The sequence below is a fragment of the Mastigoproctus giganteus genome, chromosome 2 (genome assembly GCF_048544385.1).
Source record: "Mastigoproctus giganteus isolate SK-2022 chromosome 2, ASM4854438v1, whole genome shotgun sequence".
In the NCBI taxonomy this organism is placed as follows: domain Eukaryota; kingdom Metazoa; phylum Arthropoda; class Arachnida; order Uropygi; family Thelyphonidae; genus Mastigoproctus; species Mastigoproctus giganteus.
Window position 1 is genome coordinate 36,690,589 of NC_143576.1, and position 26,637 is coordinate 36,717,225.

General features: G+C 34.9%; 1 protein-coding gene across 1 annotated transcript in view; it reads left to right on the plus strand.

The window, feature by feature from the left end:
* LOC150089268 (uncharacterized) overlaps positions 1-26,637 on the plus strand; it is a 221,698-nt gene that overhangs the window by 90,752 nt on the left and 104,309 nt on the right. The window contains exons 5-6 of the mRNA XM_090389927.1: positions 6,792-7,066; positions 19,711-19,792. Coding sequence (XP_090246053.1) covers positions 6,792-7,066; positions 19,711-19,792 — 357 coding nt within the window. The remainder of the gene's footprint in view (positions 1-6,791; positions 7,067-19,710; positions 19,793-26,637) is intronic.

Sequence of the window (26,637 nt, forward strand, 5' to 3'; positions counted from 1 at the left end):
ATACATACTTTTTTTATGTTTTTAATATTTAAATTTAATATACATAAAGCAATCGAATTTATTAATTATTGGGTAGGACGACTTTCACTGTCACTAAAGGAATCACTGCTGTCTGTTGTCTTTTTATTTTTGTGCGACTTTAACAAGGAACCTATCCAATGACACTTGCTTTTGCCTCCTTTTGATTATTTCACGGAAATATAACATTGCATTGTCGTTAATTGATTCATCGCTCGCACTATTACAAAATGAGGAGGTTCGCGTGTAGCAACTGAATAAACAACACCGTAAAGGCAGAGATACACTATTAACACCTCACACTCACATTTTACTAAAGCACATTTCTAGAGGGTACTACCATAAAACAATAAAAACAATTTCCAGTTGCGTTCCTGCTAGTGGAATCTTTTATAAACTGGTAGTAAACTCGATTTAATTGCATTTGCGATTATACTGATAGCTGGAATTGTGTTGGTTTTTACGTTATTATTGTGAAATGTGTTTCCCCTTCACTGATATAAAAAGCATAAATACATTTTCAGACTCTTCTCTTCATTCCTATCGTGTTGCGTTCGGTTGGGGTGATTCTGCGTTCGAATGCCATTTCTTGTAAACACAAAAGCGAATTCGGTTCGTGTTATATAAGATATAGTTACCGTATTTATAAATCGTGTATGGTCGAATTCGTGTAGTGTAAACACGTGTTATACGAGGACTGACTGTACTCATATTGCAAGACCTCGCTTGTTTATCAAGTTAAAATTTATTAAAACTTTTTGCTCGTCTTGCAAAACACTCGCACACCAAATTACTCGCAATCCAAGGTACCACTGTACTATAGATTCTAATACCCCTCGTGTTTTGGGGTTGTCATTAAAAAAAAAAAAAAAAAAAAAAAAAAGTTGCGAGTGCTGCATAAGCATTTTGGGAAATTCCGACTTATATAGAGTTCCGCGGAACGCATCCCTTACATAAGTCATGGAGTGACTGTACTTGCTGAGTAAAACCTGTCACACAGAATGCAAAGATTGCATGACGACATATGATAGCTGCTGGTGAACCCCAATCCTGGTTTCCCGTCTAAACAGATTGTCTTATCTCGCATCCATAATCAAGTATAACTCCCTTCTCATCCTCTCAACACATTTCGCATCCATAATCAAGCATAACTCCCTTCTCATCCTCTCAACACATTTCTCTTCTATTATTTTTATTTATTTATTTTATTGTACTTTGTTGTTTATTTATTATTATTATTATTTATTTATTTTTATTTTTTTTTTTTTTGAGGGTTTGCTCTCTGGAACCTCTCGAGTCCTAGTGAGAAACCTGGCACCATATATCAATGAATGGTACAGATGGCCTGCCTCCTCATGGCAAAGGATACAAACTAGCCAGTAAATTTCCAGGTGATTTTTTGCTGGCTGGCTGCTATGTATCCGTTTGTACATCTATGCAGAGATGCTACAGACACAGATGGCGTGGAAGATTTTAGGGTAATTCTGGGGAACTGCTTAGACAGAAATACATGCACATACCTGAACTTAAATGAGTTATGATGAGATGTACAAAAGTTTTTAGTAAATGTTCTGAAAAATAAATTTTATGTTCTAGTCAGTTCACTGCTTTCCTCTTCCTCATATAATTTTGATGGGTTTTACCTAAAGTTGATTGAAGATTTTATTATAAAAAATTTAATATTGAAAACAAGAAATATCATTTACATGGGTAATGGCAGAAAAAATTTAAGCTTCTGAAATAAAATTCACTAAATGTGCTATATTTCTTCAGCTGAATATTATGTAAAATTCACTAAAATATGTAATTGTAGATTTAGTGTTGACAGAAAGCTCAGTCATATTGGACTCTTAATTTCATTGATTAATACATGTTCACAAAAAAACAGGAAGCAGTTTATAACCCGTCCGTAATTATACCTGAAATTATGTTTCATCTCCAGTGGGTAAATGTTCTTTGATCAGCAAATGGCAAAAAATATATTGTGAGATGAAAATGAAGTCCAGCAAACATTCCTGAAAACTCTCTCTCTCTCTCTCTCTCTCTCTCTCTCTCTCCGTAACACACCAGCTCATGCAGCTTCTACATCCTCTAGGGGTTCATATTATACTAAAAAAAAAAAACCCCTTTTCTGTCTAATTCATTTAAGTTCAAAACATATTAGCATTAGCAAAGGCATATGATGCAAAAAAGCAAGCTTATATAGCATCAGTCAAAAAAAAATAAAAAAACCTTCCCCATTTCACCCATCTATTCACTCAAAATGCTTGTCTAGTTCTGCTTATGTTACAACAACTATTTAAGTTGTCGAACTTCACTACAAGAGAATGATGTTTGTTCCAACTATCCACTGGTGATATTATGGCTTATGTTACCCATTTATGGACAAATTCAATGGAAAAGTTTGGTGAAACACAAACAGTTGCTCTTGACATTTCAAAGGCTTTCAATCATGTTTGGCATAAAGGTCTTCTAAACAAGCTTCCATCTTATGGTTTGCCAACTGTTTTGTATTCTGTACATCTATTCTACAATTGTCTTTCCTCATTTTGAATTTATGTCCCCTCAGGGTAGTAATCTGAGCAAGAGGAAGAATCCCATCAGCATTGAGCATGCTCAAACCATTCAAGTCTTTATTCACCTCTATCAGGTCACCTCGCAGGTGCCTAGTCTCCAGACAATGTAATTTGCAAAACTTAAGCCTTTCTTCGTAAGAGCAACCCTTCGTTCCATTCATTAATCTTGTTGCCCTTCTCTGTACTCATTCCAGCTACTCTACATGAGGCTTCCTAAAATGAGGCCTCCAGACTTGTATACAGTACTCAAGGTGTGGCCTGACCATTGCCTTATACAAGGGGACAATCACTTCCTTATCCCTGCTAGCAAAATTCCTGTATATCATTGACAAGACACCATGAGCTACTCTTACAGCCTGTCTGCACTGCTCAAAGAACTCCATATCTAACTGCACAATTACCTCCAGGTCCTTTTCACTCACTACTACCCTGAGTGTAGTACCACACAGTTGGTACATTTCTCTGGGATTACTGCTACCCATATTCAATACTTTACATTTCTCAATGTTAAATTTCAATTGCCACCTCTCAGCCCATCTGCTCAACTTATCCAGAAACTGTTGCAGTAGTGTACTATCATTACTGTTATTAATCACCCAGCCAATCTTCATAACATCTGCAAACTTAGACATTAAACCTGCTATACCTTCATCCATATCATTGATAAATACAGAAAACAACAATGGGCCCGACACCGAACCCTGGGGGACTTCACTAATAATATTAGTGCACAATGAGCAGTGTCTGTTAATTTCCACTCTCTGTCTTCTCCCACTTAACCATCCTTTTATCCATTGTAGCAGCTTGCCCTTAATGCCATACTGCTCCAATTTGTACAGTAGCCTTCCATGTGCAACAGTATCAAAAGCTTTCCTAAAATCTAAGTATATGATATGAAAATTATTTTTTGCATCCAGTTCCTTTGCGATCACATCACAGGATCCAATCAAATTTGTTAGACAAGACTTCCCCTTAACAAACACATGCTGTGCCTGAACTATAACTGCAATCTTGTCTAGCTGATCCTGAGTTGCTTCTTTAACCAGTGACTCTTTTATTTCACCTGGAACAGAACTTAAACTAGCAGGTCTGTAATTACTCGTGTCACCCTTTGAACATTTTTTGTGATTTGGAGACATATTTGCACATATTCAGTCCCTGGGTACGTTCATATGGGCTTCCTCGGACATATTCAGTCCGAGGAAGCTTTCATAATTAGGGCTAAGGGTTTGCTTACTTCCTTTGCTACTTCCTTTAATATTAATGGATAACTTCCATCCATATGTTCATTTATAAGTTTTTTTGTTTCTATATTTGCAATTATGTAGTATATCAGGAATGAATAAACAAATATTCTTACAGTAATTTGAGACTTATTCTTGATTAAGGAATTTCTGGAACCAATTTATTCTTTATAGTGGGAACTTGTGTATCATTAACAAAACTCTATGAGCATTCTAGCAGCCTGTTGTACTGTTCAGAGAACTCATATGAGACTAGAATTATCCCCAAGTCTTTAATTGAAAACTACCTTGAGTTTGGTGCTATTGAAATGGTATCTTATTCTTTTTATTACCTTGCATTAATCCTCAATTCCGTTTTTCAGGCTATCTGCTTAATTTATCTAGTTATTCTTGAAGTAGCATATTCTGATTAATGCTATAATGTCTTTATCTTTGACATTAAACTTGAAATATGCATATTAGTATCATTAATAATTTAGTAAAAAAATTAAGAGGTCCAGTCCTAAACACCTTCGGACTCCTCTGATAACATTAGGTTATAAAGAGCAGTGGCCATTTATAATTGCCCTCCATCTCCTACTGCTGATCCATTCCTTTTTCCATAGTAGTAACTAGCCCTAACAGCCCTAACACCACATTTGTATAATTTATTGCTGTAATCAGAAATATCAAAAGTCTTTACTTAAGTCTGCATTTGATTATTTTTTTTTTCATTCAGTTCCTTTGTAATAACATCATATTTGCTAATCAGATTGGTCAGGCAAGGCCACTCCTTAACAAATCCATTCTGCAATTGCTTCTAGCTCCATACCTATTATTATGATCTTACATATTATTTTACATGGCACAGAAGTGATACAGGATCATTTCTTTTTTTTCTTCCTTCCTTTATCATAAATCACTCCCTGTTAGTATTAGATGAGACTGCTGACATCCCTTTCTTTAAAAACCTCTTCGCATATGGATATAGGTGCACATTATTTTTTCATTTGTCAGCATTCTGTGCATGAAGGTTAATAGTTTTGCTGTTCATATCAATTAATTTGATTCTACTTTTTTTTTTTCTTTTTTTTTTTTCACTTTAATGTTGTGGCTTGAGTAGGCAACATGCTAATATTTCCCAAGAACAATTGTTTTCTCACAAATAATTTTTAAGAGGAAACAGAATATACTGTAAAGCCACATAAAAACAAAATCCAACAGATTTCTCCTTTCTTTAAAAATTTACAGATTAAAAAATATCTCTTTAAAGTTAATATACTTACAAGACTCTGCACCTAAGACGCACCCTAATTTTGGTACAGAAAATTTAAGAAAAAAAACTTGAAAAAAATTTATTGTTAATACAATGGAAATTTAAAATTCAATAAAAATAAAACTCAAACGCCAATAAAGAAAGGTATAAGATTATTACTGTTATTATTTTAGTATTATTCAACTTCAGATTTATTATGACTTGATCATCATTATCCTCAACATCATCATTATCATCATCCTCTTCACTAGTATCACTGTCACTCTCATACAATGAATGATCATTAGCACAATCCATTGCATTACTTATACCACATTTTTTACAGGACTTGACCACAATTTCAGTCTTAACGTCATGCCATGACTTCAGCACCCATTCCAGTCACACATTTGTGCTATTGATGGACTTTTCATCCTTCCCATAGGCGTCGTATCATGGTTCCCCTCTACCATCCATTTATTCCATTGCTCCCAGTGTTATTCTTGAATGGCTTATTGATGCTGATATCTAATGGCTGTAACTTGGAAGTTGAGCCACCTGGAATTACCACCAGTTCTGTGTTCATCATTTCGGCCAATTTGATGTTTTCAGTCCTACATGCTCTAAATTGATCCCATACTAATATTGCATTTTTACACAGTAGTCCACCAGGACACTTCTACCAAACCTTTACAAACCAGTCCTTGATACATTCTGTATCCATCCATCCCTTCGGTTGTACAAGTACATGAATTCCATTTGGCAGTTTACCTTTCAGTAAAGTTTTTCTTTTAAAAATTAACATTGGCAGAACTTTGTTCCTTCAGCACAGCAAGTTAAAACTGTGGTGTAGTGTGTCTTTTCATGTCCAGTGGTTTTACCAGTTATAGATTTTTGTCCTTTCAGATTTACAGTTTTATTGGATGGTACATCAAAAGTCAATGGAATTTCATCGATATTCCCGATTTGGCTAAGTTCTTAGTTGCTTCATTTTCTAGCATTAAGGACAAATTTATGGAAATCTAATATTTTCTATTCGTACTCAGCAGGCATTCTCTGGGCTATTCTAGTTCTTGTGCCTAAACTTAACCCGTTTCTTTTCATGAAGCCAGTTCCTTTAAAGTTGTGTATTCCAATATCAGCCGCTCATTTCTGTGCTTCTACTATTATCATTTTAGTACTCAATGCAATACCCATCTTTCTAAGTTCCGTTATCCGACTACACAAGTTTTCTTCCAAATTTGTCCACTTAGGTGGAATTTTATGAAGGTGTACTTTGTTTTATCAGCTTCTTGTAATAAAACTTCCTGCTTTCTCCATCGACAAATCATCTTGGTAGATGGTGGTCCGAAATTTTGTTCTGCTTCTCTGTTCCCATGTCTTTGGCATATTGTGCTATTCTTAGCTTGAATCCAATAGTATAATTTTGCATTCTTGATGCACCTGCAATTGATTAGGGCTTAAATGTATAACTGGAATCCACACGTTACTCCAACAACAGTCTGGTAATTACTGAAAAGTGTACTAACATTTAGTCGTTAACTACTATACTTTGCTGTATTGCTACTTTCGGCTTCTAAGACACGGCGATTTTTTAAGGTATTTATAAGGGGGAAAAGGTGCATCTTATAAGCCGACAAATACAGTAAGTAAAATTTTGTCAGTGTTATATATGATTCACTTTAAAAATTATTTATTTATTTATTTTTTTAACATCAGGAACTGAAAAAGATAGAGAAAATTAAAGAAAAAGAAGCTAAACGAGTTTTAAGAGAAGAAGCAAAATGGAAAAGGAAACTTCAGAAAGAGCAGCATAAAGAGAATAAGCAACAAGAACGATTAAAAGCAAAAGCATTAAGGGTTCTAGAGAAACAAGAAAAGAAGGAAATAGAACAAAAATTAAGAGAGGAGAAAATGCAGTTCAAGCAACAAAAAAAAGAGAGAGCAGAAAAAGAACGTTTAGAGAAACAACAGCAGAAGCAGCAACTGTTAGAGTAAGTGTGTTTTCTGTGTAAATTCTCAGCTTTTCTTGAGTATGACAGAAAAAAAATACTAAAGTTTATTTTAATTTAATCTCTCTTTTTTTTTAGCTTACTTTGCAGCTTACAAAATTGGAATCTTTTTTCCAAAAGAGTATCTGTTTGTAGCCGAGTGTTCAGGAGCGGGAGTGCATTAGCACACGCTCTTTGAGTAGACCAGGGTTCAAGCCTCTGACTGCTGAATACGGTCGATCTGCCAACCCGCACTGGACCAGCGTGGCAGACTAAGGTCCATTTCCCTCAGCATGAATTGTTGAGGAGCCTTCCATCCTGCAGTGGGTTTATAATGGCTGCACTTGACCTTTTTTTTTTATCTGTTTGTATCAGTCTTGTTTTCCCTCTGTACCTCTTTGAGAAAGTTGATATCTTTCCTATAATAACGGGGCTTCTGTAACAATATACTGTATTCAAAATGTGGTTTGACCATTGATTTGTAGACAGGATAATCACTAATTAATTTCTACTAACAGAATTTGTGTATATCATTGTAAGAACCCATAGTTCTTCATATAGCTTACTACACTGTTGAAAGAACTTCATATCAGACTATATTATAATCCCAAGGTCCTTTTCTTCTCAGTAGTGCTGAGTATGCAAATCCACAGTTGATAAACTTGGGGCTTCTGTGACCCAGATGTAAAGCCTTGCATTTACTATCACTAAACCTTAATTTACCATTTTCTTTATGCCACTTGTGTAACTTGTCTCGTTGTTGTGGCAACAAATCCTGATTCTTGTTTACAAAATTTGAATATATGCTGACAACCATGGATTCAAATTTATAACTGTGCTCAACTTAATATCATTGCAAATTTTGACATGTTATACTTTTTTTTTTTTTTTTTTTTTTTGACTTATTGTGCCATTATCAGTGTCATTAATGAAAATTGAAGCAACAAGGGCTCTAGCACAGGTCCCCATGGGGACTCCTGACATTGGTCCATTTCAAATATTGCCCATTTATAAGTCTTCTACCTGCTAGCTAAGCTTTTATTTGCTGTGACAGCACACATTTTATTTAATATTGTATTTCTCCAACTTATGTAGAAGATTCACGTGACAGTATAAGTAAATTGTATGTAATTCTTCTTCCGTTTCTTTTGTGACTACCTTATACCTTGCCACCTGGATCAAAGAACAGCTTCCATTAACAAAACCATGTTCTCTGTGCTGCATTCCTCATCATAATTTATCTTGCCACAAACATATAGCCCTGTAGTTTCCTGGATCACTTTTATTCCATCTGGAACTTCAACAAACTATAAGGGTGTTTTCATTATACTGGACAGTATTGAATTTTGTTCCTGAATAAAATGGAATGTGTTATCTGTGTTTTCTAAGTCTCTGAGTTCAAAAATCACATTATATTATTTTTGGCAACCAACGCTCTTCCATAATATACAATTCTCTTTTTTCTAAAGCATTTCTTTATCAATGTTTTATCAAACAACACCCATAGCTGCCAGCTCTGCAGATTTGCAATTAAGAATCAGTCTTTTTGACTCAGTTCGACCCAGTTCTTTTTCTTTTTACAAAAAATAAAACTGCATTAAAATTGGAATTTAAAAAAAAAAAATTAATAAATTTTTTTAATGAATACAGCCATGATAAACACTTGAGAATAGTTTGCTGTAATTGTTCAGTTAACTATAAAAAACACACATGCACTAACAACCTTATTCCACAGGTTTTTATTTCTAATGCAATACATATAATACAACCCAGGGATGATATCCTCTCGATTTAGAAAGCATTAAAGATTAATAAAAGAACTTAAGTTTATTAAAAACTAATATTATTAATTTTTATTTTTACTGAAAATAAATTACATTGTTTCCTCTCCTAACTCATGTTGTCAATAGAGTATATTTTGGCTTGTAAAAATGCAAGCCAAAACACTACTCTTCCATCTCAATAAATTAGTAAAGGCTGCCTTCTATGTCAATCACAGTTACAAAAGACAAGTGCAGAGACAACATGTGTTGAATGTCAGAACACGTTTATAAACACCTTATGGTAAAACTTCATAAGTTATTTATATATGGGGGACAATTGTTAGTACAAGTTTACACATACTATCTAGTGATTGGTATACTGATATAATCCAATGAAGTTTTACAACTTCAAATACCGAATGCAGTCATACAAGAAGCTGTATGAATTTAGAAAGAATTAATGTATGCATTCCTTGGTTTTGATACTGACAAGTGCATTCTGAAGTACAGGCAACCCCCGTATGACACTGTACTTCTACAACACTTTCACTCTAACACGATTGATAAATTGCGACAATCTTTGCACAACACGGTACGGTACTTCTACAAGGTTTTGCTCTAACATGGTTTGAGAATTGCTGCAAATCTTGCATAACACGGTATTTTTGAGCTTTTGTTCTGGGAAAATCCTACTGTTATGTTAAATGTAATTTTCAACGTTTCCATTCCTTTTTGTGAATCCCTGCTGTTGACTCGTTAGTTTTTATCGCCTTTGTGATATTTTTCTAAAGCGCATTTCTGGAGTTCACTACAATAAAACAGAAACAATTTGCAGTTTCCGGTTTATTGGTCTTATCTGTTAGTGTAAGCAATTATAAACGGGTAGTAAACTCGATCTTCTTGCATTTGCTATAGCACCGATAGCTGGAATTCTGTGGGTTTTCACGTTATTATGGTGAAATGTGTTTCCCCCTTCCATGAAATATTCAATCATATAAAAAACATAAATAAATTTTCAACAACTCATTACTCTGTATCGTGTTTCTTGCAACTTGTGCGTGCCGCGTTCTTTGTTATTAATTGCTTATCATTTTTACTATTGTAAAAAAAAAAAAAAAGTCAGTAAACAGCAATATCAATTAGAATGTACATATTACAGCACGTATTAATTAAGCTATGTATATAGGCATAAATTTATTTTTATTTTGCTAACTGGAAAATATTCTTCTGATTTTCACATATCATTTAAAGCGGGGTCCACTGTATTTTGTTGGGAGATCCCTAACCCAGGGATCTCCCAACAAAGTATTCTCTGCTATTGAACTTTTGCTTGTTTGAGGCCATAAAAAATAATTGTGACTTCGGACAGTGCAGTTCATGACTTTTAAAGAGAGCAGAAGGTACATGAAATCTAGATGCTGCAGAAGAGATTGTGCTAAGCAGCGATGAAGAGGAAGAAAATTGAATGAACGTACATTATCTGACATATAAGTATCACAGTTCATAAGGTAAGACATTTGTTCAGTTATTATTATTTAAGTTACTACAGGAATCCCTCGATTAGTGCGATTAATTGGTTCTGCAAAAATGGCGCACTATGCGAAATCGTGCTAATCGAAGTTGATAATCAATACAAAATATGTTCCAAGACCTACAATGTACCAATCAATATTTTTGAAAATACGTTTTTTTTTTTTGGCAATTTAATGTACAGCAGTATAAAAGCAAAGGATAATTATAAATATTTGCAGTACAGTAATCAAAAGTTTATTGAAATTAAAAAATTACAATATATAACTCACTTTATAAAATATTTCAAAAGGCTGGTTTCCGCAGACTTTTCTTTCTTCCTTTCATCATAAATTTGCTTGTATAGATACACATCTTTTTCAATGTCCCTGCAAATTTGCATACTGTGCTCGATATCTGGGTCTGCATCCATGATTAGTTGTTCAAATTTTCAGCTGCGCGAAATATTCCTTCAAGTTCTTTTAATGTTAACTTCTTTTCTTGAACATTTTCTTCCTCACAAATTTCCACCTCATCATATGCTCGTTGTTCATCAATATTAAGGAGGTGAGAATCGCTTAATTGTTCTGAATGTGTTTCCAGCAATTCGCGAACATCACTGTTGTTGATTTCATCAAAGCCTATAGATCTCTTTTTTTCCAATATTTGCTATTTCATCAATAACAGTGTTGACATGAGTGAAACTACAGAAATCATTTGCGCAATGTGGCAAAATATGCTTCCAAACTGCTCTCATATTGTTGGATGTTACTTCAGACCATGACTCCATGAATATTGTCTATTGCTTTCCTGATGTTGTAATTCTCCAAAATTCAACTAAAGAAACTGCATCATCTCCAGTTGTTGCTTCAGTTACTTGCGCAAATGTTCTGCAAAAATAATAGGCCTTAAAAGTAGCGATTATGCCTTGATCCATAGGCTGCAAAAGACTTGTTGTATTTGGAGGTAAAAAAATAACTTTCACGTTTTCACACAAATCAGAAAGTGCTGTTGAGTGGCTTGGGGCATTGTCTAAAATTAATAAAATTTTGAATGCAAGATTATTTTCTTCACAGTAGGCCTTAACTTACGGACAAAAATAGCTAGGTAGGCTTGCTTTATTAAAACCTTTACCGAAAGATCTGGGTGTTTCATTTCTATAGATAACCATGGGTTTTAATTTCAGATCGCTTTTTGCGTTGCTTCCCAATAAAAGTTCCAATCTTTGGAAACTTTATAGCCTGGTTGAGCCTTTTCTTTTTTTTTTTTTGCTAGCAAGTTTTTTTTGGCATTCGTTTCCAAAAAAAGGACTGTTTCATCAACATTAAATATTTGTTGATCTGCATAGCTGCCATCATCAACAATTTCCTTTAAAATTTTGGAATATTTCATGGCTGCATCTTTATCTGCACTTACCACTTCTCCAGTCAATGCAACATTATGCAGTCCTGTTCTTTTCTTAAAACGTTCAAACCAGCCTTTACTGGCAGTGAAATTTTCTTTCATTTCCACTTCAATCACTTTTTCTTTTGAAGAACTTGCTTGAACATTTTCTTCAGTTACCGCTCTACCCAAGTTTTGTATTGTTGACTTTTCCTTCAACAAAAATACCCAAGGTTTTTGTTTTTATGGTCATTGTGCAGATTGGAATTCTTTTTTGATTGCAGTCTTCTATCCAAATGGCTAAAAGACATTCCATCTCAATCATCGTAACATTTCTATTTCTTGTGGTTTGTGTGTGTGCTGACGATGAAGCGAGCTTACCTTTTTCCTTATATGCACTGGCTTTACTTAAAATCGTCCGAACCATTCATTCAGGCATTCCAAGATGTCAAGAAATTGTATTTTACTATCACCATCTTCAAATCTTTTTATGACTTCAATTTTTTCATCTAACGTTATCACTTTTATTTTCTTTTTACCAGAGGCACTATCAGATACACTTTTCCTTTTATCCATAGTTAATAATTAATTATGTAATATATAAAACAATTTAACATAAATTAATGTAATTCATTAGTATGCACAGTAATTAATGGCGGGAGATACATGGAAGTCTGCACGTTAACACGCAATGCAAGAACAACTGAAAGCAACTGTCTGCATGTACATAATAAATGCGGTGCGGCCGGTGTTGTCCTTCAGAGTGCATAATTTTAGAAAATATTTCAACTGTTGTAATTGTAATACACGTTTGAAATAATCTATTTCTTTTTTTATTTTCTTATGGTAGAAAAACAAACTAGCTTACCACATTGTATCTTGCATTTGTTTTTGTTTATTTCTCAATGGAGAACGTACGACGCAACGCGAAATAAACAGTAACTCCCTTTTGTGAACAGAGCCACGCGCTCACTAAGAAAATAAGCAATGTGTTTTTAGAATGTTCTGTAATATTATACATACTTTAGCAGTGTATTTACATTTGTAGCTTAGTACTGACTTTCATAACATCACCAGCTTCAGTTTCTTTAGGCTAAGCGAAAATACCTAATCGACATTTTGATTTGTGCTAATCGAAAATTGGTAGCTAAATATAAACCGCACTAATTCGAGTCTCATGCTGATTGAGGGATTCCTGTACTCTTATGAAAATAAAGTTAAAATATTAAGTTGTTATTACTACTATAAAAATTAAGTTTCTTATAGTTAAAAAAAAATGGTGTATTTTGCTAGCTTTTTGAACGTAACCCCCATTTTTGTACTGGTTCTTAGTCCCGTGTAACATGATTTCGCATTACACGAGAATTTGTAGGAACCAAACTACAGTGTTATTTTTAAAAATTTTTAATTTTTTTTTTTTTTTTTTTTTTGAAAACCCCAAACACGAGAGGTATTTGAACCTATAGTACTTAATACCGTGCTTGGGTTGGAGATTGAGAAGATGAGAGAAGATTTACAAGGATTGATATACGTGTTATACGAGGGTTGCCTGTAATTCTTGGGCATTTTAATAATTCCTCATAACAATGCTGAATACCAGAGAATATTCAACCAATAAAAAAAAAAAATTGATTTTGGACTTTTTTGGTGCAGTTTTGGAAATGTTCTTGATAGCCAAGTCTAATCAGCAGTGCTGTGGTTATAACCAAAACAGACTCAACATATGTGGGGAGGGTAAAGTCTTCAGCACTATTTTTCTTGAAGCAATTGTAATTCATTGATTATAAAATAAATTCCAAACAGATATAAGTAGACAAAAAAATCCTAGGTAATCCAGATTTTAAAGCATACTGTACTGGTAAACAATCCTTTGGCTGTAGTTTTATTTTGTCAGTGAAATTCAGTTTATAGCACAGCGCAGAATTACAAAAACCCTTTTTTCTTAAAAAAAATCACCTATTTTCCCTCCTACTTTTTTTTTTTAACTGCTTCCAAAAAAAATACAAAAAAAACTTTTTTTAACTGTTTTTGACCCAAAAAAAAAAAAAAAAAAAAAAGCTCTTCTTTACTCTCCTGCTTATAAATACCTGATCTTTTGAAAGTGAAAAGTTGGCAGCTATTTTATAAAATCACTAAAAATTATTTTAGAACATTTATAAATTCTATTGCAATTTTATATTTTATAAAATTGCAATTGAAATATTAATTTCCACATTATTTTGCTTAAATTTAAAATCATTATTAAACAAATAAGATGCAAAATGTCTACTACAGAAGTGAAGGTATTTGTAGAATAATACAATAGAACCTCAGATGTTTTGATAGCATATTTTATAAGAAATAAAGTTTTAGGAAGCTGCACATTTTAGAAATATGATACAATAAAAATGCTATATTGTTAATTTTCATGTATTAAAATTAAATAACATTACTAATTATAACTTTTTTTGCCGAATACGGGACTACCTGTGGTTGTGTTCTATCTGGTTCAAGTTTTGCATACCACTGGCTTTTAAAAAAGCACTGGATCTGTGCATGTTTTTTCAGGAATGTAGAAAACAAGATGGGATCCTGAATTTTTTACTTTTTCCCACATTTAAAAAAAAAAATTTTTTTTTTTTTTTTTTTATATCAAAAAATGATGTCATTTCTTTGTTGTCTATACTTCTGTTTACAATATAGAATACACTTAGCCCATTTTATGGGATGCTAAACAGCATCCCATTGAATGAGTTTCATGTATATTTGACAAACCAAAACTGGGGTCTGTTAGTCCTTGCTCTAACCATTTGTGATTTTTATTTTATTGGTAATGTCACAACAGCAAAGCCAATAACAGTGTGTTATACAGAGTTCAAGATGACAGAACGTAAAATATTAAATTTAATTAATTAATGTACAATAGTAAACATGTATAAATTACAAAGGGGAAGGGAAGAGCAGGGTACAGAAATGTAAGAGTAATGTCCTGGAAATGGAGGTACTTCAGATGGCACTTTTGACTTCTCTCAGTTCCTTTTTATGTAAAGATGGACTTTTAAAATTAATTTGTTGTACTCAAAATGTGGAAATGATTGAAAATTCAAGCATATATGACAAAAATTAAAGATCCTTGTTTGTGTCAAACTGTTTTTTAATTTGCGTTTTTCAAAATGCCCCATTCCACACAAATGCAAGCACCAGTATTGTGCTTGCATTTGTGTGGAATGGGGCATTTTGAATTTCCCCAATATTTGAGGAAATTATATTTTTGTATCATTGCTTTTTGAAGTTGAAGGGTGGCAAGATGAACATCTTGCTGCTCAATGAAGAACCATTTAAGTAAACTAAAAAATTTACGTAAACTTTAAGTAAAAAATTAAATGAACTGTGGCACTATAAGTGATTTCACCACTTATCATTCATTTAGGAAGGTTTGTGTGGTCAGGGTCTGTAGGAATTTTTAAAAAACCTTTTAAATCCAGTATATAGTTAGCTGATGTCTTGTATACAGGGAAAAAGCTGTCAAACTTTGCCAGTGATTTAAAGGTAGGTAGGATGGTAAACAGTTGGGACCAGGTTATGCTGCTTTGTGTTGATTAAGATTTGTTACACATAGGGTCTGAGAGATGGCCACTGAAGCTTAATCCTGATAAGTGTAGTGTATTTCATTTGAAGAAAATAAATCTGGTGGTAACGTACAGATTAGAGGGCATGGAATTAAGTGGATGCCTTAATGACATTGGGAGCTAGAGGAAGTCCTGCAACGGCCGTATCCTCTAAAATTGGGAAATTTTGCATATGGTGGGATAAGCTGGGTTTCTAGCGAAAACTGCATCTAGTTTATTAACAATTTTCTCTTCGATTTCCCCTGGAACTTGTTTCATCTTATCCTCTAGTTTTAGAACGATCTCTATAGCCTTAATTAGAGGCATATCTTTCACCTCCAGTTTAGTAATCCAGGAAGATAGGGAAGAGAAATTATTGTCAATAAAAGCGGCATTGTGGGATACCCTTCTCCTTAGCAAAATTTCCTGTGCTTCAGATATGGATTTAGCTTCCTCGGGTACCAAGTTGTCAATTACCTGTAAATAAAAATAAAATTATTGATGGCTTTAAATACCATGTGTTTAAGTTTTATTTAAAATGGTAACTAATCTCCTTGATTGCTGTAAAATGTCGGCCATAATGCAACACAGCATCGAGCCAGGTCTTGTAATTACTGGCTCGGGTGGAGGTGGCAGATCAGGGTGCATTTCTTTTAAGAGCTGCACTCTTGAGGGTGCCTTAATTAAGGAAGACCTTTTTAGTCAGTGATATCAGTTAGTCAACATCTTTAAATTCCCAAAATACTTCTTCTGCTACACGGTGAAGACCATGGGTTAAACAAATAAGATGTATCATGCTTAGAAAAAATACCTCCAGTGCTTTTCTGGCTTCGAGCATGCAGGCTGCTGAATCCATTAATAAAAGAAGAAAACGATTAGTTTTTACACTGTCCAGTAACAAAATACCTGAAACAAATAAGTAATTGTATATTAATTTAATTTATCATTTTATAAATTATATATTTACAATTTTAAATAATTAAATAATAAGTGATTAATTATTTAATTAAATATTAAATAATAATTAATAAGTTTAATTTTAACCGTGTAGACTCCCATTCCAATGTAGCAGCAATCAGTCGATCACAAAGATACGGTACTTACCAAGAGAATCATTAAGAAATCTAGCAACAGTTGCATGATTAGTTTTATCCAGAACCTTTGATGCAAGGAGATATGATTTAGATGGTTCACTGAATCAATCTTTCCGACAATAAAATTAGCTATATATTTGCCTTCACAATCTCTGGCTTCATCAACTGAACCCCACACACAACTGCTTCCAATATCTTCGCGAATATTGTTTAGACACTGCAAGTAAGTAAGTAAATAAATAAATAAACAAAATAATTAAAATATAGCCTACACAGTGTTCAGTCTTTTGGATTTTATTACATAATAAATTATTTAATAAAATTCGTCAGGAATTTTTTGGGAGCAGTATTTTTCAAGAAGCTTTTGAAGACCGGATTGTTCACTTTGTTCCAAGGAAGGTTTGCGGCAACCATTGCTTGGCATAAATCGGCAAAGAATGGATCTGGTGTTTTTTGATTTTCTGCATTAAGCAGCTGCTGTATAGTACGCACTCCTGAAATTCTCCTCCTTACATTTGCTTCATGCAAAGCATTAACGTAATTGGGATACTTTCACGCATGGAACCTTAAAAATGCATTTATATATTTATTTAAGATTTATTTATAAAAATTATTATTATTTTCCGATTTATATGAAAAATTGTATGAAAAGAATATGCATGAGCATTAAATTTGGAATGTACATATATCGAAGCATCCAAAAATAAAAATTATGATAGATCTATTTATTACCAGGTAATTAATTAATTTACTTAAATAAACTAATTGCAACAAGGCATAATATTTAAGAGTTTAAGATTCTATATAATATCGGTGTAGATACACCATAGATAACTTTTAAAGAACAACTACGATAGTAGTGTGAAAGGCATCATTTCATCTGTATATCATATTATGCTCTTCCTTCAAAACGAGTTGCCCATGTATTGCACTACCTTGAATAAGTAGTGTTTCACTAATAGAGAAGACTATTGTTATTGTCTTACCACCACCCACCGATGAAAAGCCAACTAGCTTTGAAACGGTGCCGTCTGGGTGGTGGTGGTACTCACTGAGAATAAGTAACAATAGTCTTCTCTATTAGTGAAGCGTTACTTATTCGAGGGCAACTTGTTGTGAAGGAAGAGCACAATATGAGATACAGACAAAATTATGCCTTTCACACTACTATCGTAGTTGTTCTTTAAGAGTTATCTGTGGTGTATCTACACCGATATTATATATATTAATTAGTTTACGTGCCTCTTTATTGCGCGCTTTGCAATATATTATTTTTCCATCCGTTTGTTATGTGACTTTAGACTCTTCTTTAACCACAGAAGAAATCCGTTTTCTAAAAAGCTCAATTTTGCCTTCATTTCGCCAACAGCTGAAGTTTCTACTGTTTAAAATAAGTTGAACGAATAATTCGTTGAGCTCAGTATAAGGCAAAACTACTGTAAAGTTTTAAATTATAGCTAAAATTACACTACGGTGTCATTGTGAGTGACTAAAGAGCCAATCAAATTAACTTTGGGATTTAGCCGCTCGTGCCCGCCCATGCTGGAATGTGAAATAATTAAATGTAAATTACCACGGTTTTTTAGAAATATATTTTAAACCAATTTGATAAATAATTTGTTGATTATCGTAAGATGAAATGTGAAAATTTTATGTCGACAAGTATAAAATATGCTATTAAATATGATATTTCATATTTTTTTGAAATTATGACAATGTGTAAAATATGATGAAATATGAAATTACAGACACGCTTCTTTAGGATCCTCGGACCATGTAACATGGACACACTAAGTTTCATGCATTTATGTAAACGAAAAATGAATATGATAATACATAACAATCTGAACCCTAATTATTACCATTCCAGGTAGTAGTAGTCATAGTAGTAATTCTAGTAGGTCATTTTCTTCAAAATACTTAACAATATACAAAATAGTCCATCTTATAGTTATTTGCATAAAAGTTTTCCAGCTTATATCTACACTTATGTCAAAGTTTTGTTAATCCTTCAGCATATTTTGTTGCTGTATGCATTTGAAGTGAAATTTATTTTACCATAGTTTCTGAGTGTGTAAATTATCAGATTTGGAACATTACACAAACATCAGAATTCGCCAGTTCTTAGGAAACTCGTCTGCTTCTGAAACATTGAAAATGAAGTTTTTGGTTTATGGAGAGGATTTTATGACTTTACGTGCTACCATATTTGAAATAGCATGATGGATTCAGAGGGGTAGGGGGAGTTCTGCAGGCTTTGACCATACTAGAAGGCTTAACTGTTAGGCGTCTCCGTAGCCAGGTGGGAAGGAGCAGCAGTGCGTAGCACATGCTTTTTGATTAGACCGGGGTTCGAGCCCATCACCACCAAATACGGAGGATGTGGAAAGGTTAGGGAATGAGCACTGCATATCCCGGAGCAATATGGCCTTAGTTGCTAATGCTCCTAAAAACCAAATAACAACAACAACAGCTTAACTGTTTGTAACCCCCCCCCTCCCAAAAAAAAAAAAAAAACAACCACCAAACATTTGTGCATCAGAACTGCTGTGTGATTATTGATAAGCCTGGAAAAACTTTAAACATGTCACACAAGCTACTGTAGAGTTTTAAGTGATGGTTTGGAGATGCATCTGGTTGTTACAACATGGTGCCAAGATACTTACCAGTGATCAACACAGTGAGTGGAAGACCATTTGAAGTGATTTCATAGCTGGAATTCATCTGTACAGTCAGAATCAACTAAATTAATTTTTGTTTGCTATTAAAGTTATGCTCCATGTGATACATTAATGTCTGCCAACTTCTCTTATTCTTTTACAAAAATTAATGTCTGCCATATTACAGCACTTATCGGGGCAAAGGTAACATTGAATGCATTTATTAATTATTAACCTTTTGGAGAAATTGCAATATTGTTATTAATTATTAACTTTTTGGAGAAATTGCAATATGTTTATTATTATTTATTACTCTTTGATATTTATACATTTTCTTTTTAAATTCATAATTTGACTGTGAACAGGCTTTGCTGTTTCATCTGATTTTCTCAGTCGTTATAGTGAACTTTTACTGTATATCTATTTTTATGAAGTTGAATCACTTTACTTGCCCCATTGCCAGCTTTTTAAATGCTGTTTCGTCTGATTTTGGAGATGCATCCAGTTTCTACAACGTGCTAATATGTGTGTAGTCACTGCTTTTTATCTTGTCTATAAATAAAATGTAGTCATTTCTTATGCATGTAGTCATTATTTTAATTCATTTCAAAAGGGAAAAAAATTAGAGCATAATACTATTCCTATTTTTAGAGTAAAGATGGAAGAAAGAAAACGGAAAGAAGAAGAAAAGAAAAAAAAACTAAGTGAAAAAAGAAAGGCAGAAGAAGAGGAGGTCATTTTTATTTTTATCTTTTTTTTTTGGTGATATGAATTTAATATAGTTGGTAATAGAAAATCTGTAGTGCATTTTTGACTTCTCATGATTGTATGGTAACATTGTGAGTTCTGTTTTTGTTTTCAAGTAATTACTCACAGATATTTTAACTATATAGTAAGTTTTGGGGTGGGGGGTGATTAACTTACTGTTGTAGACCAAATTCGTATAGATGAGACATTGAGACGTTATCCTGAAGATTTATTTAATAGCTGAATAGCTTTTAAGCAGCATGTTATCTTTAAATGGGATCATTTAAGGATAACAGGGCAGGGAACACTACACACAAAATTCACATTCTGTTTTAACTGCTATAAACCTTAAACATGATCCTAGTATGCTTTCATTATTTACTCTGTAATTTGCACACATAAAAAAAAATAATAAATAAATAAGAACACACGTTCTTATTTATTAATAATAGAACTAACGAAATAATAGAACATATCCATATGATCCCTTTTGGCCCACTTAAATGCAATGGCTGAACCACTGCTTCCTTTTAAAAGGTGTTGTGCAGCCATTGCTTCATTGTGAAAAGCTTCTATAGTGAAAATTACTGTGGTAACAAGTTATAGTATTGTTAAATGATTTATATTATTTGCCAAATCCTGCAAAGTTAAATTAACAAAATATATTTCTTTTATCATTTCATCATTTAAATAGTGAGACTGCATGCACAGCCACTACGTGCCATGAAACAAAGGCATAGCAGTTGACAGTGAACCTTTCCCTTGTTGTCTGCCAAGTCACATTCGAACATGTTCATTTGTTTTGCTGCGAGACAGGTGTTCATTACGTTGCAATTTTGCAGTTTGCAAGAAAAATTACAGACTTTTGTCTGTCATTTTTCTGGCAAAGAATCAAAGTCAAAGAATAGAACAACAAATCAAGCTCATATTTTTAACAAAACTAAAGAAAACATTGTTATGTCAGTTTTCTGGGGAAGATACTGTGTTGAGCTTGTGTGTTTGAATGGCATAAAAGATTTTTAGAAGGAAGCCAATGAGTGACCAAATCAACCAGTATCCGTGAAAACTGGTGGAAATGTGGACACCATTTAAGCATTAGAATGGTTGCCTCAGAACTCACTATGGACAAAAAAAAAAATTAGACAGATTTTTAACTGAAAATTTATGAACAAGAAAAGTGTGAAATATGGTGCCAAAAATTTTGAATGAAGATCAAAGAATGAAAAATTCCAAGTTTATAAAGATGTTTTGAAAAAAATTGAAGATCATGACTTTCTGAGTGCAGTAATTACTTGTGATGAAGTTGGCTGTTTCGGTATGATGATTAAACTAAAAAACAGTCACTGCAGTGGAAGACAAAACAATTCCCCAGACCCAAAAAATGCAAGGATGTCAAAATCAAAAATGAAAAATGCTCTGTGTAAGTAACCAGTATTCGGTTATAGTGAATTTCGCTTTCTGAATTATTGAAACTGGCTATGCTGATCTCTGCAAAGCAGATAATTCCTTCTGACCCAATGGTATCTTATTCAGAGAGGTTTCGCTTCATTGCGTGCGTGTGTGCGCACACGCAAACACTCGGTGATCGCTGAATTACGACTACCTACCTAATACTGTGTTTGGCCACCATTCACATGGATAACAGTCGCTGTTCATCTATCCAGCGACTTCTCCTAGATATCTGAAGAAGTCCATAAAGATCTGCAGCTGTGCAGCCTGCAATGCTTTCCACAGTATCGAAATAGATGACGGTTGCATGTCCATATGCCACACTTTCCATTCCAAAACATCCCACGGGCATTCAGTTGGATTGAGATCAGACAATCAAGATAGCGATGATTTGGAGGCCAATCAAGATAAGCGATTATTTGGAAGCCCATCAAGGTGTGATGTCTTCACTGTGTCCCAAGAATCAGTTGTCCACAGCACACCTCTTCGAAGATCCTGCTTCTGTCCAGTTAACAATGCAACATGGCAGGGTGCACATGGTCTCCTAAGGGCTGCCTGTAGATTTCACCAGTGAAACATTGATCCATATGCAACATGGGTCCTAGTTCTTGTTAGCAGAACATGTCCCATATTAAGCAGCCACTGCTACCTGCCTGGATAGTGAGCACCATGCACAGTGTGTCCAAGGGCTTGTGTTGCTTGCACCACACACACACGTGCACACATGCACACAAATAAATGCATCCATTGGTGTGTGTATTTAGACTCATCTGACCAGCACACTAATTTCTACTCCTCAGTGTCCATCCAGCACATTGATGCCACAGTATTTGCCATCAATGATGATCTGCATTGAAGAGAGAGTGTCTCTTGGGTCGTCTGCTGTGGAAACCCCTATGTCTGAGTGCAATGCATTGCCATTTGAAATATTGTTCTTGTGTTCCCACATATTGTATTATGACATAAACTGTCTTGCATTGACCTGCTGTTGTCCCTGTACAATGCACTGCACCCTTTGTTCACCATAGAAGTACACCTTGCATAATCCTTTACAGTTCTGTTGGTGGGAAGTGGTTTGACCCATTTGATTCCGTTGTTTTTACACTTGTTGGCTGCTCACAGACCTCGTCTACAATGATCCGTGAGCAACCAACAAGATATGCCGTTTCTAGTATGGAAACACCTGACACACAAGCTCACACAGTCATGCCCTTTTGAAACCCCATGATATCTTTGTGTGATATTTAATCCATGGCACACTGTCATTTGAGGTATTCTTCTTGCATTCTCCCATATCGTACTGTGATTTTAGCATTCTTGCATTCTCCCATATCGTACTGTTACATGTGACCTGCCATTGCTCCCATACAATGCACTGCACCCTACGCTCACCATGAATATCTCTTGCGTAATCCTTTACAGTTCTCTCATTGGGGGGGGGTGAGGAAGTGGTTTGACCCATTTGACACCATTCTTTGTACACCTTAACCCACAGTGTTGCTAATGGCCACTATCTAGGCTTAACATGGTTACTATGTACTCCTGGATTTTATGTTGAAAATGGGATATTAAGAAGAGTTATTTGATTTTCTTAGTGATCATTTTATTAACAAGTTGCTTTGTAATTAGGGTTGAGTGTTTTTGCACCATATCAAGTAGTATTTAACTACTTATAGACATGTGTTTATTTAACATTTGGAATGTTCTTAGAATGTTCCAAATGTCAAATAAATGTTCTAACAGTCAGTGGATTGTTTGCCTATGTTACAGCATAGCATATATATTTAACATTTTATCTGGCTATAATTTAAAATTTATTCATTGGGACTAAGCCTGTACAAACTATGATGAAAATATATTTAAGAAAATTAAAAAATCTTTAATATATTGGACATTATTAGCTAGAGATTGAGAGAGGAAGAGGGATAATAGTGCCACCTCATTGAAGCTTTAAAAAAATAATAATAAAATAAATAGTGCAAAACTAATTGAATAATACATATGTATATACACTGGTATTCAAAGAAAATGCATCACCCCTTAAAATTGTAATTGTGTAAGTATGTGGCAATATTTCTTACAGATTGCATCAGATAACATTGACACGCATAGGTGATGACGTAATATTGAATCATCTGTTACTTTCAGCTATATAAGCACACTCTGCAAGAGTTGCAGTTATTCCTTGCTTGATGGCAAGTTACGTTTTTTTTTTTTTTTTTTTTTTTTATGAGAACCCCAAACACGAGAGGTATTAGAACCTATAGTACTTAGTACCGTGCTTGGGTTGGAGGTTGAGAAGACGAAAGAAGATATTTGTTGATATTGGACTTGAACTTCTGTAGATTGTAATTTTCAGGAAATACGTATGAAGGAAGGTTGTTCCAGAAAACGGCAGTTGAATGAATAAATGAGGAAGATGAAAAGTTGGTTCTGTGGGTTTGAAGTTGGACAGTAAATGGATGTTGGCAGCACGTGTTCGGACTGTTTTGAAAGAGAGAGCGGGAATTATAGAAGCCAATTCAGAAGAACAGTGCCCATGGAAGTATCTGTAGAAGAGGCATGCAGCAGAAACAGTGCGTCTATGAGAAAGCGAGTGGAGAGACTCTGTTAGAGATGAATCATTAATTAACCTAACTGCCCTCTTCTGAATGGAATCAAGAAGCCTGAGAGAGGTTTTGGGGGCACCACCCCAGATGTGGGAACAATATTCCATGGCAGGGCGGATTTGCGATTTATACAGAGTGAGCAGCTGTTTGGAAGAAAAGTAACGGTGAGAGCGAAAGAGAAAACCAAGTTTTTTAGATTATACAAATATTGTAATGTGCTTGTGCCAAGAGAGATTAGAAGTCAGGGTAATCGCCAAAAGAGATATATCATTTTGCCTAGAAATCGGAGTGTCACTAAAGATAAGCATAGGAGCAGAAGAATCCTTTTTGCGAGATATAAGACAAGATTGAGTTTTAGAAGGGTTGAAATCAACTAAGTTGTCTTTGCCCCACTGCAGAATTACCTGAAGATCGGCATTTAAGGAACTGGCAGCAGATTTTCGAGAACTTGAAGCTGATTGAGCTGGACAAGGTTTCTTAAAATGGAAAGTTGAATGCAATGTGCTATCATCGGCAAAACTATGGATAGGATTTCCAGTCAATGGAAGAAGGTCATTGATATACAGGAGGAAAAGAGTGGGGGAAAGAACTGAACCTTGGGGGACACCGGCATTAGTGGAGAAGTTAGAAGACAGAGAGCCATCTACCATCACCCTCAGTGAGCGATCAGAGAGAAAACTGGATAACCAATTACCAAAAACAGTTGGCAAACCATAAGATGGAAGCTTGTTTAGAAGACCTTTATGCCAAACACGATCAAAAGCCTTTGAGATGTCAAGAGCAACTACTTGTGTTTCACCGAACCTTTCCATTGAATTAGGCCATAAATGGGTAACATAAGCCAGAATATCACCAGTGGATCGACACTGACGGAATCCATACTGGCGATCGTTGATCAGATGGAAGGTTTCTAGGTAGTTTAAAAGTTGGTGGTTAATTGATTTCTCCATTACTTTAGAAAGAGTAGAAGTAATTGCAATGGGACGGTAATTGGATGGAAGGGATTTGTCACCCTTTTTAGGAACTGGCTGGATATGAGCAAATTTCCAAGCAGAAGGAAAAACACCTTTGGAATAAGAAAGTGAAAAAAGGCGGCAAAGAATAGGAGTAAGTTCAGGAGCACAGGTTTTGAGAACAAGTGGAGAAATACCATCAGGACCTGGAGCTTTCTTAGCATCAAGATTCATCAAAATCCTTCTGATATCCTTTTGACGGAAGACCACAGGAGGCATTGAATGGAGCGTGTTAGGAATGGTGGGAGGTGTTTTACCAAGGTCATTAATACATGAGCTGGAAGAAAAATGGGATGCTAGCAAGTCAGCTTTATCCTTGGCTGAAGTGACAACAGAACCATCTGGTTTGGACAGAGGTGGGAGCAGAGATGGGCAAAAGTTGCGGTCAATAGCTTTGGCAAGAGACCAGAATGCTCGGCTACCATTAGGGCAAGAAGCAAGTTTTCTACTCTTAGCCTGTTCAAACTCTAGTTTGGACTGACTAATAACTGCTTTACAATTGTTGCGAGCTTTGGTGTAGGCAGAAAATGAAACTGAAGAATTAGAAACAAGCCAATTACGATATGCAACGTTCTTCTCTTGGACAGCCTTAGCAGTTGATGCCATGAAGAAAGAGTGCTATTGTTGCTTTACTTCATGAAGGATGTTCTTCCCGTCATAATGCTTATAGAGTGTCTTATAATCAGTCAACAGTGAGTAGATTTCTTTCCAAACTCAAGAATACTGGCTCTGCTGATGGGGGGAAAAAAAGGAACCGGACACAGAGTAGTCTACACCAAAACAGGACCGCCTTTTGAAGCATTTATGCCTTAAAAACAGTAAAGTTTCTTCATCAGAGACAAAAAGAGAATGGGGAGAATATACAGGAGTGGTAGCAAGTGCTGTAACAGTCAGAAGATGCCTCTTCAAAAATGGACTTGTGGTTCGTCGTCCTAAAAAGAAGCCCCTCCTCACACAAAAAATGAAAACGCCCCGATTGATTTGGTGTAAGAAGCATGGCAAATGGACCCCCGAGCAGTGGAAGTCAGTTATTTTCTTGGGTGAGAAGAAATTCAGCCTGCATGGCTCTGATGGGAGACAAACGATTTTCCGTAGACGTGGTGAAGAATACCATCCAGACTGTATGGTGTTTACAGTGAAATTCGTATTGCAGAGTAAGTCACCTGCAGTTTATAAAAGGTTCCGTAAATGCCAATGGATACCTGGCTATATTGGAAGGCAAACTGCTGCCAACCATTAGAGACCATTTCAACCTGCCAAGTAACTGCATCTTTCAGGACGACTCTGCTCCTTGTCATCGGGCGAAAAATGTAAGTAGGCACTTCTTTTTTTTTTTTTTTTTTTTTGTTAGTTGTTGGCTTCTGTGGCCATATTGCACCTCCCAAGGTTTTTGCATTTTCTACTTCGATCCAAGCCCGAGGTGGGATTCGAACCCGTGACCTTTGGGTTGCCAGGCAGGCACTTTACCCACCCGGCTAGCCCGGTCGGATAGGCACTTCTGTAGTTACTTTAGCTTCATGTCTACATTAGAGGTTCGATAGTAATGTGTTTACATTTGTTACAGGTGAAAAAATTGTTGGAAGAACGGTTCATTACAACTCTTAGCTGGCTAGGAAACAGCCCGGACCTGAATCCTATAGATAACTGTTGGCATCGTGTGGAATCTGCAGTTGCCAGAAAGAAACCAAAGACCCTTTGTGAACTTCAGAAGCCATAATTCATGTTTGGAACCACAAACTATCATTGATCTTGTCAATGCC